The 16559-nt window shown below is 42.1% G+C and overlaps 1 protein-coding gene across 1 annotated transcript in view; it reads right to left on the reverse strand.

Annotated features, from left to right (window-relative positions):
* The window catches only part of HERC2 (E3 ubiquitin-protein ligase HERC2), a 132545-nt gene that overhangs the window by 101270 nt on the left and 14716 nt on the right, over positions 1–16559 (reverse strand). The window contains exons 10-16 of the mRNA XM_077662361.1: positions 16349–16531; positions 13878–14023; positions 13065–13210; positions 10453–10578; positions 7882–8056; positions 3432–3678; positions 1456–1653 (exon numbers count right to left, since the gene is read on the reverse strand). Coding sequence (XP_077518487.1) covers positions 1456–1653; positions 3432–3678; positions 7882–8056; positions 10453–10578; positions 13065–13210; positions 13878–14023; positions 16349–16531 — 1221 coding nt within the window. The remainder of the gene's footprint in view (positions 1–1455; positions 1654–3431; positions 3679–7881; positions 8057–10452; positions 10579–13064; positions 13211–13877; positions 14024–16348; positions 16532–16559) is intronic.

Below are 16559 nucleotides of genomic sequence, written 5' to 3' on the forward strand. Positions count from 1 at the left end.
TTTAACAATTGCGCTGCATATCCACAATGAGTGGCTAATCGTTTTTTGAGCACAACAAATTTCCACAACCTCAGGCTCAAGCCATGGCATTTGCGGCGCTTTCAAGCGTCATACTCTTCTTGTCTTCTGTGAGCCCCCATAAAAGCTGCCACTGCCTTCACGATTCGAAATACCCTGAAGATTGAATACATGGGCGCCGACCACGGCCTCGTGCAATGCTTGTTCAGATTAGAGCAGGGGCTGCACTCTCCCGGTAAGAACTTGAAACAGTCAAAAGCTCACTACCTTTTTTGAACCTGAATAAAGTTTTGCTTCACTGAATACATTGTATTTTGACTTTCTCACAGTTGTAGCACAATTAAAGCTCGACTGCTTTGACTTTTCTCGGGTGGTTGCTTATATCGAAATACTGCTTATAGCGCATTTTTTCACCGTCCCACTGACTTCGTTATAACGAGGGATTTCTGTATGTTCCTATTTCAGGAGTGGAAACTCCAGAATCCTATAACTCAAGTTCTATGGCATGCAGGATGATAATTTTACCTAATTGCATTTCTTGATGTCATGTAAAAGCAATGGCATACATTTTAGCAAGTTCTTTGCAGCAAAATTTCTTAAAAGGCCTCAGCAAAAAGTTACATAACATATTATACAAATCAATAAGCACCATTTTTACATGCAATTAAATATTTGAAATCAGCACACAACACATTTTCCCTGAAAATTTTATAGTTGTGACTATGATAATGAAAGTGGTTATTAACACCAGCTTGCCTTCTTGAGATAAAAAGCATGCCTCTAATGGGAGCAATAAATTAGGAAAAAGCACATGTCTAATGAGAGCAATAAGTTAGGTACTTGCATGTGTTTACTTTCACAATGTTCATTTTTACTGAATGCAAAGACAGTCGGCGCCTTTCACCTCAACAGAATTCACACCCAGGGTGGCGCCGCTGAAAAAAAAAAAACTGACAGAGCTGAGCTGAGCAGCTTAGCATAGGGCCAACTGGCATTGTAGGCCGAGAGGTGCAGAGTGGCAGAAGGCCCCAGTATGGCAGCTTCATGCAGCTAGGTTGGGAGCGCAGGCGGCGGCTTTGCACCCTTTTCCACATGCAGTCTTCAGACAAAAGCACCAACAGCAATGGCACAGTGCCCTCTGCAAAGCCATAAGCATCTGCAGTGCAGCACAGCTGCCCACACGCCTCGGGTTACACGCTCAGTCAATCAATTCAAAGACCACAGTGCGATCAACTGCTGCTCCTTTCTGACCCACAACAGCCCATCAAAAAACCGCACTGCCAAAAAGGGGTTGTACCAAGCGTGCACGCAATGCAAACACCCTAGGGGGTGGACCACTGGTGCAGTGGAGGCAATAAACAACTTTCCCCGCAGACCTCCAATGCAGATGAGACGTTGGCTCACGACATAAAAAATGTAGTGACAATAAGATGGTACCTGAAGCCTAAGCAAATTCAGTGCAGCAGCGGCGATGCACTCCTTTTCCTGTGGAGGCGGTGGCCAGGCCACGTCGGTTCCCTCACAAGCCCAGGTCAGAAGTTCATCAATGTGCTCTAGCGTAGAAGGGCACACATCCACCACAAATGGCTCTCTTAGTCGAAGCGAGCCTTGGTCAACTGCAGTCCACACAAACATCTGTTGAAGAGAATGACAACAGAAAAAAAAATGAAGAAACAATGTTGGGATAAAATGCCAGCTAGCTACGTTGTTTATAAATGCACAAAGGTCCTGTGAGTAATTATGAATACTTGTTATATGTGCAACGTACATCTTTTCCAACGAAGGTAGGAGAATCAATAGTTATAACCACTCGTAAAGTTCTATTAGCAATTGATACCTTGCAAGATTGCATTGCATCACTTAAGAGTTCGCAAAGCACCATGCTATGAGCCTCGACATGATCAGCTCAGTGTATTTGCTCCTTTAATTAATAAAGCAGTGCAAAAGAAATTGTGCAACTTCTTCCCTAAATGCTGTTTGACTCCCAACAAATAGTTTCTTTCAGTTTCTTTCAATATTAGTATCAGTTCCTTCATGCACATCTACTGAACTGAACTTCTAAGCTGAACAGATTTTTCAAGATATGGTCAAATCCGTTTTATTGGGAGTCTATTGCACATCACTGGGGAAATATAGCAAATAAAGAGTACAGTGAAATCACATTAAGGTGCACCTCAGTGCACCACGGAAAAATTATGTGCAAAGTGGCAGAACACCCTAACTGGAAAAAGCTGAAGTACATCCACTGACCTCGTAAAGGATGACACCTTCTGTGTTCCATGAAACAAGGCACATACGGAAGCTTTTATTCAGGTAGGACCACAGAAGTCCGTTATGTCTGCTGCTGAAGTGGCCTCGCAGCTACTAGTGCAGCCTCAACAGCACTTAAACCAGGTCCCAACTGTTCTATATTAGAACCCATATACGGATGAACAGGCGAAGCACGTCTCGCATGCATGCAGTTTCTGCAATGGTAAGGCCCTGGCTGTCTCCAGTTTCCTCATCGGTGTCACTTCCAATAAAATTTTTGCCAGTGATAGAGGCAACGATGTCGCTATCCGACCACCCTGGAAAACTCTCAGCTGCATTCTCTATGTCTATGCAAATGCTGACAGTTTCCACAGTGCCTTCCCACTGGAAAAGTTCAGTGAAGAGCCTTTCGTAGGCATCATCACCGGCAGTGGTCAACGCTAGGAGCTCACCCCGAGGCGAGACATGCTGTGGAGTGATGTCTCTCGGGAAGCACTAGACATGAGAAGCGCATGATCCATGACAATGCTAATGGCGTGAAAATGCAACGAGATGGTGTCAAATCACAGTCGTGCAGTGAGCAACGCAACAATGCTGGGCACATGGGTAGGGCACATGGAGGAAAAAAAAGTTTGCTGCACTAAGCCTAAACTGCAGAATGACCGCAGAGCTCTGTCGATTCATGTAAAAGCAATAAGTGATAGCCATGGCTTGGCTCCTGGTATGACCACAAAGACACCGGTGCCTCTGACAGGATTGACGGGGTAGTGGGGTACACTGGAGCCCCTGGTAACAGGAGGGGAGAGTGCTCTCTCTCGAGGGGTGCAAGAAGCCGCAAGCGTGCTCACAGCGTGTTGTGCCGTACCAGTATTGGCGTGTCGCTACAATCTACATGTTAGGAGCACTGGTAAACTTTCCTTGCAATGCGTGGCATAGTTAATCGCTACTTTACGAGAGATGACTTTGGCCTCGTATGTAGTGACAGGTACACACACCGATACGTTTGCAATTGTCGCTACGCCGTAAGCAGGCACCAAATGAAAAATGTTTAATGGAAGTTGAGTCGGGTATTTCATGCAACTACATACTAAGTGAAACTACCGCTAAAGCAAGTATGCATTGATGAGGTTTTACTATACTAGGAACAAACAGATGTTGCATACCTGCGTGTCACTGCAGGCTACTCCAGCAACGATGTTTCCAGCATGCAGAGTCACTGGAAATGGTTTAGCAACAGGCACAGCACTACTGGACAATGTCCATTTGATGCTGTTCCAGGCAAATACTGGGCCTTCCTGCGTGACGACTGCGTAGTGAGATGTTCCAATGGCCACATCCACCACTGAATGCCCTTCCAGGCCTCCGACAACCTTCACGAGGGCAGCAGATTCATGCTGTTCACTGCTGTCCCTGAACAATGAGTGAAAACACAGATGCGCAATGAGTTCATTTCTCCATTATTGCAGGCTTCCCCCAGCTATCCTTTGTTAACTCAAAGCCAACTAAGCCAAGAACTAGTTTAAATGGTGATTCGATCCGTTATACTATGTACTTCTGCACGGCTAAATAAATCCTATGCCTTCCTCATGTAAAAGCCAAGCGTCCTTAGGCGATCCTGGCTGTTGCGTTATCGTCACCTACTTTCTTCAAGGTTAGTAGCACTAGTTAAGATTATGCACGGACATCGAATTTCTAAATGTGTGACCTACACGGCATGTTTTTATCCGGTGTGCACGTCATTATTGGCCTCATGAAGTTTTGCTACTTGGCATGATTCTGTAGTAGTCCATTTCTACCAGTACTACCAGAACATACTGTCATATGGAGGGACTAGGCGATCAGAGCAACAAAACAAACTATGTTTACTGAGGTAAAGTGTGCTCAGAACAACTAACAACTAACAATCCAGCAGTGGCCATGCTGTGAACGCTTCAGCAGTCAGTGAATGTGAACATACATTGCTCCAGTCACACATGACAGCTGATTCTGGCTATGTTTTCTTCAATGCATTCCCACAAAGTGATGGCAAGCTCACCAGAAACAAACGCGTGCAACACTGAGAGCTATACATGTAGCAATATCTATAACTAGCTTGTAGAGTATTTTCATCTGCCCAAAATGGTACCACTCATTCAAACTTTAAAATCACCTTCAATGGTTAAATGCCTGTGGCTACCACTGTGAAAATGGCTGCCTGGAGATGTACAGGTGCAGGGGCAGAACTCGTGCCCATGAGAATTGCATTTTCAAAATCTAAAAACCAACATAGCTACTGCTAATGGCAAGTTGCAAATTTCTAATTATACAGTCAGGTGCCTAACTATTATAATTCTATAGTTAAGGGAGATGCGGGTCTTGAAATGATCAAAATATGCGAAAATTTCGATTCTGCAAAAATGGCATACAGTAGAATCTCGTTACAACGAACTTCACGGGACCGCCGAATTTCAATCGTTATTTTGAAATATCGTAGTACTGAAAAACCATTATTTTCATGTCAGTAATGCATCACAAGAACTAAAATTAGGTACCTTTGCAGCAGATTTATGTGTTGGTAAGTAAATAATAAACGATAACGCTGGGCACAGTTTAACTACAATTTATTGCTTGAAAAAGTCTTATCTTCTTCTGGCGAGTAGACGACAAACGCTGCAGGACGAACGTCTCCACATCCTCGACCTTCCTGTGCACGTCATCGGGGACATCTTTGCAGCGCCAGAGGAATGATCGGGTCTTCTCTAGAAAGACTAGGACATCCGAGCTGGAAACAATCTCTTCCTCTTCGTGCGCTGATCCAGTGTTGGCATCGTCTTGCTCACGCACTTGATTCACGATGTCTTCGGTGGTGAGCTCCGCGGATGTAGCCGCCGCGCTGTCGCTATCCACATAATTCGAAAGTCGCTGTCCACGGTAGTTGCCCAGCCGCAGACGTTTTCTTGAGGGAGCCAGCTGCGACACTCGATGTAGTTTTACGATCTTGTCCCGATCTTGGAACATCGTTGCTATTGTTGACGGTGTAATGCCAAGCTCCCTGCACAAGTCCGCTTGCTTTTTTCCAGCAGCTGCGACAGAATGTCCGCTTTTTCTTTAAACGAAAACTGGCGTCGCTTCTTTTTAACGCGGGGGCCAGGAGAACTCATTGTCAGCAAAGCTAATGCACAACACAATCACAGCGCCGATAACTTCGCAGATCCTAACGTTCGCTGTCGACGTGGTGACACTGCGCTGAATAGGCTTAAGACTGCTGCGCAGTACGTATGTGACCACACGCTGGGTGGATGATAATGGCCTTACCCTTTGTATCGGGCGGCAGCTCGCGCCGCCTTGCGTGATGGCGATACCGCTGGGGCTGTATCCGTTGCAACGAGTTCCCCAGCGCATAGCTGATGCTTCGGATGATGATGACAGGCGTCAGCTTCAGGGATTTGGTACGGAACTTCGTAATAACGAAGCGTTTTGCGACGAATGCGAGATTAAATTACATACGTTATTCTGAAATATTCGGTAATTTGAAATTCGTAGTACTGAAAGTTTTTTACATTGAAAGTATAGGCATTTTGGCGGGGATTTTAAAAAAATTCGTAAATCTGAAAATTTCGTTAATCTGATGTTCGTAGTAACGAGATTTTACTGTATTCGAGATTAGTATACATACTATAAAGTTCCTGATGGAAAAAATAGTGCAAAAGGAACACGAGGAACGGAAACGTAATGACACAGTGCTTGAAAAAATAGTGCAAAAGAAACACGAGGAACGGAAAGGGAATGACGCAGTGCTTGTCTGCGTCATTACGTTTCCGTCCCTCATGTTCCTTTTGCGCTATTTTTTCATCATGAACCCAACTCACCCCAACTTTCGGCTTTGCTCTAAAATTCTTGACTAAAAAGTTTGAATTCGACCTCCAACTACTAAAATATTGCCACAGTACCAATCCATCCAGTGGCGGCATACTGCGGCCGAACTGTTTTAGCTGGGACTTGCCATGACTTGCACATTCTAGGGGCTAGAGGATTGTCATCTTCCTCGCTCGAGCACCCTGCTGTCTTTCTCGCCCAGCAAGTCTAGTTAAACCTGGTCTGTGCTTCGACTGTTTATCGGTGACAATTTTTATATACTTCACGCCTACGATGCCCGCAAATGGCGATTTCGGAGCAAAATGCGACAGGGCTTCGCGCCCATCGCTTCCCACGACCGTATCCCCGATAGCCACCATATTGCTTTTGTTTGAAAGCCGGCCCCTTCCACACTGCCTGGGATCCTCACTAATGTGAAGCATTCCTGGAACGTCCACATTCCGCTCTTTTCTGAGGCCTCTACAACGACTTCCGAATGGCTGAAACGCACATTTCAAATGCAATTTTCTCAGCTTTGTGTTTTCTGCCAACTGACTAGCCTTATGGAAGTTTTATTATGTTTTATGGCAAAATTTAGATTAATCTTATACCGCTAAATTCGGATAAACTAAACCTAAACTGTGGAGCTATGGTGTTTTTGTCTGGCTGAGTCAAACATTTCAAATTTTGTCAACCATAATGTCACCTAACTATACTTCAGAATTATGGTGCTTAGACAAAATTTAACATTTTTATATGATGATGTACTTCAACAACAATATAATTAGCATAGCTCCAGATGGCAGGTGTTTGGCTACAGCCCCATTTCAACCGAAACCAATAAATGTAAAGAAGGTGTCTTAAAGACCTGTCAATAATTAGGCATCAGTTATTTTTCAAATATGTGTACTAATTGAGATATACTGAAACAATTTATATTTTTGAAAACAGGAAGAAACAATTTTAATATGATATCTTTAATAATTAAAATGTTCATTTCAAGACTGCGTCTCCCCTTAGCTTACTGTATTGAATTTTGAATGGACCTGCCTGCACTTAAATCTCTTAGCTGTTCGCTGATGTCTACCACAGGTTGCAAAACTGCACCGACGAAAACCCTCCTTTAACAAAAAAAACAACCTAATTTTAAAAATTACTGAGAGTTTTGGTGAAATTCTTGTAAATTCGGCGACCCGCCACGGTGGCTCAGTGGTTAGGGCGCTCGACTACTGATCCGGAGTTCCTGCGTTTTAATGAAGGAAAAACGCTGCGTTTTTATGGAGGAAAAACGCTAAGGCGCCTGTGTGCTGTGCAATGTCAGTGCACGTTAAAGATCCCCAGGTGGTCCAAATTATTCCAGAGACCTCCACTACGGCACCTCTTCTTCCTTTCTTCTTTCACTCCCTCCTTTATCCCTTCCCTTACAGCTCAGTTCAGGTGTCCAACCATATATGACACAGATACTGCGCCATTTCCTTTCCCCAAAAACCAATTATTATTATTATTGTGCATTCCCCCCCCCCCTTCCCCCCAACAAAAAAAAATCATAGTAGCTAGTAGTGCAAGTAACAGTAACCTCCTTCAAAATCATATGCACAAAATTCAACTTCTGCTCTGTCTCCGAAGGATTTCAGAAACTCATACAATTTTCTTTTCTTGCGACGCCGTAGCATCCAAATGCTCACTCCTTGAAACCTGGTAAGCCATGCTGCTTTCCTTCAAAGCAACAGAGTATTCGCCAAAGCAGCAATACACCCACAGTTCCACAGCCCTGCTTACCATATGTAGAGCATGTTGGACCGCGACAGAGCCATGCTGAACTGTGCAGCACAGAAGACTCGTATCACATCCACACCCTGCAACCCATCCACCAGCCGCAGGCTGCTACGAGGCTCCTCCAGCTGGCCTGTAGGCAGCCTGGTGCTGTCACCGTGTCCATAGGAAAACACCAGGCCTGCATACAAAACAGAATCCCACCACAACTGTTGTCCACATGTTGCAAGAACATATCCTTGAACACAACAAAGCGCGACATGCACAGTTAGTGAATTTCTACACGTGCCTCAGCAAGCCTAGCAACTTTAAACAAAGGAATCGGTTTCATAATCACATGAAAACCTGCTGCACCCCACCAACATTTAATTCAGGCAAAAAAAACATCTGTTCCAGCTCTCATCAAAAACACAGAAAATGATTTATAATGAGTTTATACCAGCATCATTAACCATATTCAATTTGTAGATGATATTATTTGATATTCTTGGAAAATATTGCTGCAGCACAGATTTCTTACATGTCTTCGTTGGGCATTTGTTTTTCAACTGTCTGATATATTTACATCGGCTAAACCTATTATTCTGCACTGTACTCTTTCATACTGTACACTCCATCCTAGAGAAATATCAAAAAGATAAAACTATGCAAGCATGACTATTATGCATTTTTGTTTGCACCTTGTTGCTATAATGCTGGCTTTGTTATCCCATAAAAGGGAGCAAATACTACCCCTAAAAAATAAAGAAGCTATACAACATGTTACTAAGCAGTAACAAAAAGAAACATGTTGAGGTAGCACTAGCTAAAAAAAGAAAAATGTTGTAAACATGTTTGATTTTTTTTTTAATTGACCACAGTGACAATTCTTTCTGCTTCAGATTCAGAGATATTTCTTGAGGAGAAAAGAAATAAATATTGCCTAAGTCTGCTACAAAGGAAATCTAAAGGCACAAATCCAAACCATTCAATAACTACCATACTGCAAGAAACAGGACATTAAACCGAGATTTTGAACTGCAAAATTCAAAGCTGAGTATAACCAATTTCTCGTGAAGTCAGTTCCAGATTAGTGACAGAAAAAGCATTCATATCTTCAAGCCACTAAAGCAAAGTGTAGGTCCTAAGCAATCTTATTTATTCTTTGTTTTATGCCTTACCAATGCCCTATGCCTTCGTACAATATGCACGTCAAAAAGTGTACAGTTGAGCCAACTTATCTCAAACATGTGTAAAAATATCCTCTTGGACATTTAACACAAAAATATAAAAGCACTGTACACAGGTACCAAATGTACATTTGCCAGCCAATTTAATACACTGAATAATGTACGGCATTAGACCTTCCATGCAGTTAGCTCTACCAGGCTACAGTGAAATCTTGTTAATTTGACTCCTGTTAATTCAGAAATTCTAATAATTCGAACTAGGAATGTGGTCCTGATCGGTGTAATTCTGTGGAGTTGGACGCTCGTTAATTCAGACATGGGGAGGGATTCCATTGGTTAGTTTGGATGAGGGACTGCATCAAGGTATCATCACCCATGCAGCCAGCAATTATCCAAATAGACCTCTCCGAACCTGAATTCCATGAAACAGTGGTGCCCGCACACCCCAGGAGTACTCGCTATGGCAGGCGCAACGACCATCGGAGTCCCCTATTGCCGAGATTTAACGAAGTCGCACAGTTTCAGTTTCGTTTTTTTTTAATTTCACGCCATTCCACAGCTGCCATCAGGTGCACGCATCAACCAGTCCCACTGTTTCAGATGCAGCTTGATGCATCACTGGTCTTTTATATTTATTTTGGAATGCCATCACACCATTCTAATACCGCATATATTTCCCTCACTTGCATCGAAGCGCTTCAACTGTAGTGCACGGTTTCTTTCTACGTTCATAGCCAGTTTTTTTTATTTTTTGCGCACTGCTCGCTTTGCCTCACGATAAAAAGGCCACTGAAAAGTTGGCTTCTCCTCACACTGTTGAGCTTAGTGGTGAAGCCATCTCAAAAAACGCCCTTTTATCCACTTCGGTATCAGTTTGTTCCTCTCTTCCTGTCCGCTCACCTCTTTCATTTCATTTTTCCATTCTGCCTGCTATCTTTTACTTCCGCTGCCCCAGCTCAGGTGCTTCACTATAGATGGCAGATGCCGGGGCTAGCAAAATCTTTTCCTTTCTTTCATTATTATTCTAATAAAACCACTTACTACTACTATCAGTTTGCCTCCGAACGTTAGCCTCGCAATTCTCAACTTTGCGCATGCCGAGATGTCAACATTCTGCGGTAAGTGCGTCACCATGGCCAGACGCTCTTTACTATAGCTGTTTCTTGTAAAAAAAAAAAGCTTTACTATAAACGAAAAAAAAAACTGTACAGTTGTCCATGGAAGGCGAGATGGGAGTGCAGTTTCACTTTACTATATGCGAGTTTACCATAGCGTGGTTCTACTGCCATTACACTACAATCTTCTTCAAACCCAATAAAACCATGCTTAACAGTATTTGTTAATGAAACTACAAGCGCATCATTCCATCAAAATGCTGAGGAGTTGTAGTATTTGAACATAAGCATACCGGCGTCAGTGACGACAAGTACATCTACTTCTCCGTACTCTCCACTCCCGCAAGAAACATCCACGACTCTGTGGCCTCTCAGTGAAGCCGCTTTTACAGGCACACTCTCACTGTCGCTACTTGCACCTGGAAAGAAAAAATTCCGAGTGACGGAAGTGTTAGAAAACAGCAATAAATTTCAGTTTTCCTTCAGCCACCCTGTTTCACAAATCTCCTTGGGCACTTGGGCAATGCCAGCAAAAACTCAAAAGACTTTTGTCTTCTCAAATTTCATAAAACTTACATGAGTTGAGTTACTGGCTACATGGCAGTGAGTAAGGTTTGTCATGACTGCTCTGAAGTTCACCAATTTTACAGCAAGCAAGTCACTTATGCAACAACTATGGTGTCACTGTTGCCACTGCCTGTATTACATCGTAATGAAAAAAAATCAGCCAAGAACAGCAAAATCTACAAGGAGCATGAAAGGAAACATTTATTGGACAATCCAAAAGACACTTCTGGAAATCCCACACAACATGCGCAGTCAACCATTCAAGTATGGGTTTTAGGCACAGTACTATTTTCGAATTATGTGAGGTCATCTGCCCAATACTTGCTAAAGACACTAACAAGCCTCGTGCATTTTGCATACGTGCAAGGCCTGCTTGAAATTCACTACTGCTCTTGTAAAGCAGGAGCGATGCCACCCCAGAAAAATTGATTCATTCGTGTACTGAAGCTATCTGCTCTTGCTCACTTCCCTATGCGCTCGTCCTGTTACACAATGGAACACTTTGACAGAAACCAAATAGCCACATGATGTTAAAGAATGCTAGACAGCACGGCACTGCGAGACATCACAGTAGCCGATGTGCACAAGATCGATGGTGTCTATTAACCAGATGTTTCCTCACTCAGCTTACAGAGCATTAAATGAATGTCCTAAAATTATTTAGCTTGTAAAAGAAATAAGCTTAGCAGAGTATGAACTACATGGAGTCCACAGTAGTTATGCACACCATGATGGAAGATGCGGACACTTGTGGCTGAAGGTATTTGAAAGTCTCAACAACATTCTGTGTTTCTCTGTAAACTCTATATGCTATGGACTCCATGACTGTTGGCGTTATGATGTTGAATTGGACAGCACTAACTTTAACAAAATGGACGAAACACAGACACTACGAACAGGACGAGCGATTATTTGCAACCGTTTGCTTCTTGAGCAGGCAAAGGTTTTAAACAGAAAAGGGGAAGAGCACAAATTACATTTACTTTTCTAGCAATCATACAGGCAGTGTTCAAAATGTGTTCTTTATGGTCATGGCTGCTTGATTTCAGATAGCAGAACTCTTTCTTGCGCTCTGAGCTTCGCTGAAGGTACTGGGCATGTTTTGAACAATTCCTTGCCACTGGCAGTGTAGCGGATCAAGTTTTCTGCAAAACGGCCATGAGTCGACCTTGGCACTGCACTGCAGATTACCTCAAAGCACCTCGTGGGAGAAATTAATTTTTTTTTTTACTGCACTTAAAGTTTAGCATCAAGGTGGAATGCAGCTTTCAGCAAGAATTTTCTAATTTTTTTATGTATTAAAGGAAATTTATTTCAAAATATTAGAAATAAATTTATCACTAGTACTCTTTCACTGTTATATCTCCTGAAAATTTTTTGCAATATATATTTTTCATCTGAATCGTGTGAAAAGGCTGCAGTGTTAAAATGTGGCAGAATGTTGGTTTAACATTCATTGCGTTCCTATTGGCGTGCTGCAGGTCAAGACAATTTATATTTTTGCTTTTGCAAAGCACAAATTTTGGTTTTAAATATCTGCAATACAGTGTTCATTGACATACCTAGAGTTACAAAAAAATTTGCTAGAAGAAATTTAGAATTTTCAAATTTGAAAAACAAAGAATGTCTTGGCTAGCACTTGGAGGTCAATACATTCTGTTCCGCTGAGTATTTAGGAAGAAAACTGTTATGGTGGAAAACACACATTGTTCAAGTGCTTTCCCGCAATGCATAGCTGCCATGGTTCATGAAATAATTTATTAAGTACTTGGCTGTCATTTTCAACAACGAAATTTCAGGACAGAATAAAAAAATCGGCATACAAGCAGAAACAACAATTATCAATAAATCAATTTTTTGGCTATTTTTCGTTATTTCAACCCCCCCCCCCCCCCCCCCCCGTTAAATGTTCTGCAAGTTTTAATACATGACATAGTGACGCATAAAACATACTTTCTAAATTTTTTTACTGTCTAATTTCTGACTGAGTATAATATTTCTGTAAATTATTGTGGTTTTTTTCATAAGCAATACATATCCTGTATATTTCTTTATGTCATTAAAAACAATGCTCCGTTAGCTGCTTAAATTTATGAGTCAATAGCATTTTAATGCAAACTACTGATACTGCCTGTTTTCTCATGGTAAGGAAAGAGTTAAACTTGTTGTCGCTCTCCGATTCAACATCCGACTAGCCTCAATCATAGGCCTGTTGGCATTGTTGGCAGTACTGTTTATGGAGCGAACAAATTATCAATGCAGAACCTCCCAAAACACTCTACTCGAGAGCAATAGGCATAAAAGCCGGGGCCACAGGGACACCAAGGAAATCACTTACCATTGTCTAGACAGGGGCGGCATCCCTTTCCCCAGATGTACAGCTGTCCGCTGGTCGTGAATGCAGCAAAGTGTTTTCGGCCGCAAGAAACACCTTTCACTCCTTTGCCACTGAGGACGCGAACGACAACTGGTGTTCCCTTGGACCTGTTGTGGTCAGACAGAAAAGCAAAAAACATAACACAATAAGGCAATGAGCAGTGCTGTGTCATCTACAGAGCCTTAAATACATGGCACATTGCAACAGTACCATCACCTAGTTTGTCAGCAATGATGTTCCACACTGCTGACTGCTATTTTTACAGCCCTTACTGTGCTGTAACCCCTTAAGCAGGATTTACGAATGGCCATGGTAGAAACTTCCCCCGCATATTCCTGAAGCAGGGAGCTGAAGAAAGTATATTTACACACTGTTAGGCTAAAGTTAATACATACGAAGAGTAGAATTACACTGCTCTGTGCTAAATTGTTAAGGGAAGGCAAGACTGCTTGTTCTATCAGGAGTTTCTGAGGTGAAGACCATATAACACACTTCTCTGCAGCCAGAAGACCGTTTAATCAAAAGCAGCAACATTGTGAAGTCTCACAGCAGCTGCCAGTTTTCAGTGCAGCATTCCTGTCTGTGTAGCCTCCGCATGTATGTGGTCACACTTCTGCAAAGCACTGTCTTTGAAACCCAGCCACAAATATTCAAAGCCTCTCTTTTTAGTTCACAAAACACTGCATGCATGCGTTAAGAGTCTAGACAAATATAATTTGTTCCATGAAAACCAGCCAGACATAGGTTGAGATTAAAGAAAATAACAAAACGAACGTTTCATTATCCTGCAGGAGACCGGCGATGTTGCTGCAGCTGAAGACGTCACCATCCGTGTTAAGAGCCAGGAAACGATCCTCCCGTGGGTGACTAGCAATGGCTACCACCCCCTGGCCTCCAAAACCCTCCATGGCATGAAGTTCCTGCACATATACACGATTCATACTCGGTGCACAAGAACTGCCATTATATGCGACTAGTCTTGTGAAAAATATTCCTAGTGGCCAAGTTAGGAATTTATACTGGTGCAAATAAAAGCAACCTGATAAGAATCCTAAAAGTACCAACATCCCAATACTCAGCACTAAACACACTGAGGAGACCAATTTTAAAAATGTTACCACGACACATTCTCAACATGACAGTCTCAAGATTCAAAATCTACAGCCAATCTTGTTCTGCCTACATATGATGTTCTTTATTTGTTGGTCAAATTTCAGCAGTAATTAAAATTTATAATTCCAATTTCTAACTCACCTCTGTGTTTTTTCTCATTTCCTCAAAACACAAATTCTTGACTCTTTGCACGTTTATGTGGAGGATATCTCGGCATCTAAAGCAGATAGGTCAATACTTTTTGTTGCAGAGTCTGCTAAATACTTAAAGCAGGTAATGTTGGGGATAGATTTCTCAATTTGTGCTTACAGATTATTTTGTGCAGTCTAATTTTGACCATTTGTTAATCACTCATGTGAACAATGAACTTCAACATGCTGTAAAATAACCAATATTGCCTTAATCTGAAAAGTACTTTTAACATTGTGTTCCTTGTGTTTTATATCATCTAGCCACATGTAAATAATAGTTTTCTGAGAGAGGTTTTTTTTCTATCATCTTTGCAAGCAAAGAAAGGAAATGTGTAACATCTTGAGAACCAACTGACATAGTGAAGAGGTAGTTACATATTTCATATTTCAAAGAAACTCATCAGGACTGATAAGTTTCACTATATTTGGCCCAAAAATAAGAAAAATAGCTCTAAGACCCCCGTCCCTCCTTCAATCATTCTTGTTAATGTAACGAACACCTCCTGTTGCAATTTATGTCCTTAAAGGGGCACTGAAATAATTTCAATGGTCATGTTCTAATGCACAAAATCTGTAGAGCTGGTCTTTGTGAGTAAAATTTAAAATCTGTGCGTAAACAATTTGTAAACAATTTTTAAAAACTGCTGCTCAAAACTGATTAGGACAACACTCCACCATGTGCACTTAGCCATCCCTTCCCCTTGACATAGATAGTGTGGGTAATCCGGGCAAGCCCTCTCATTGGGTGTGCCCGAGTGACATGGGCAGAACAGGGCACGACGGGGTACAGTCCTGGCCTGTTTTCTTTATAGCTTTTTTTTAATTTTTACAGTGGGGCAAAGAGTGACGGAATACCAATGCTCAAACTCTTTTCTTATCGTCAGTAAATATCCCTTTATGGTCCCCTTAAGTCTGAAGACGCAACGGCAATAACAGAGTCAAAGGGTAGCAGCATGCTTTCATTTCAGCCACATTATTTTAATAAAACCTAACCACTACAAATGTGCAACAGCATCATGGAACGCCTACACATAAAAGGCTCCTGCTGTTAGCATTTTCCAGCCATGGGTCACATAAGCCAATGTGACATGGTGCTATTTCCAGGCTTGTGTGCACCCTCGATCGATATGCTGCTCTCCAAAGTTACTTACGGAAAAAAAATCTTTAAAGTCAGCATCAGAAATTTCAAGGAAGAGTTTCTTTTATAGCTGCTTCAAGTACTACTTTTATTTTCCAGATCAATATCACTGACTGGAATAACACTGCTAACAACGTCATTTAGCAGTCAAACCTGACACTTATTTCCTTGATGATAATGACTTTTTATGGTGCAAGGGCATCAGTGGCCAAAGAGTACAATAGCACGTGGTATTTTTGATTACACAAAGCTGAGGTCCAAGCCTCATTCTTCAACCATTTGACCCCAGATAAGCTGTGCATCAGGCCAGAAGAAAGCTTGTACCCGCTTTATCACCAGTGGGTACCAAACAGTCCTGGGGATCGAACCCCGCACCTACCTAATGAGAGGCAGATACTCAAACGACTGGGGCACAGCTGCAGTGACATTTAATTTCTTTGCCCCCAGCCCCTTTCCATGCTTTATCTTGTGTTTACTTTGCACTCTTTGTACCTCATTATTTTGTATTTATGCTTTTATACTTTTTATTGCTTGTGTTTTATGGTATTTTATTACCTTTAACTTTCCTCCTTGCTTCAACTAGCATGTTTAGTTTTCACTTTTGCCATTATGCTCCTGTTTATATATTTCTTCTCTCTGCCTGCTAAAATCTCAAGAATGAGACTGCAGTATCAATAAATGCAAATGCCACACATATCATTTCATATGTCACCTTGCACCAGCCTGGTGCTTGCATTATAACAAAAAATTAACTGAAGGAGGAGAATATGAAATGACAAAAAATAACAAAGCAGGCAGCTTACAGACTCATCTTGACGCAGGACAAAAACCTTCCCCGAGTTGCTCAGAGCAACCAAGCCCGTGCTCAGGCAACAGATCTGCTTGACCGAGAGCTCTGCAAGGTCATTGAGCACCACTGGCTCAGACACATCCCACGACTGCCAGCTCATAGCCAGCACTTCTTGCCTGGGAGTGGCCCCACGCTTCTGGAATTAGGAAAGAAAAGAAGTGTAA

Source organism: Amblyomma americanum, chromosome 4, assembly GCF_052857255.1.
Source record: "Amblyomma americanum isolate KBUSLIRL-KWMA chromosome 4, ASM5285725v1, whole genome shotgun sequence".
Classification (NCBI taxonomy): Eukaryota; Metazoa; Arthropoda; class Arachnida; order Ixodida; family Ixodidae; genus Amblyomma; species Amblyomma americanum.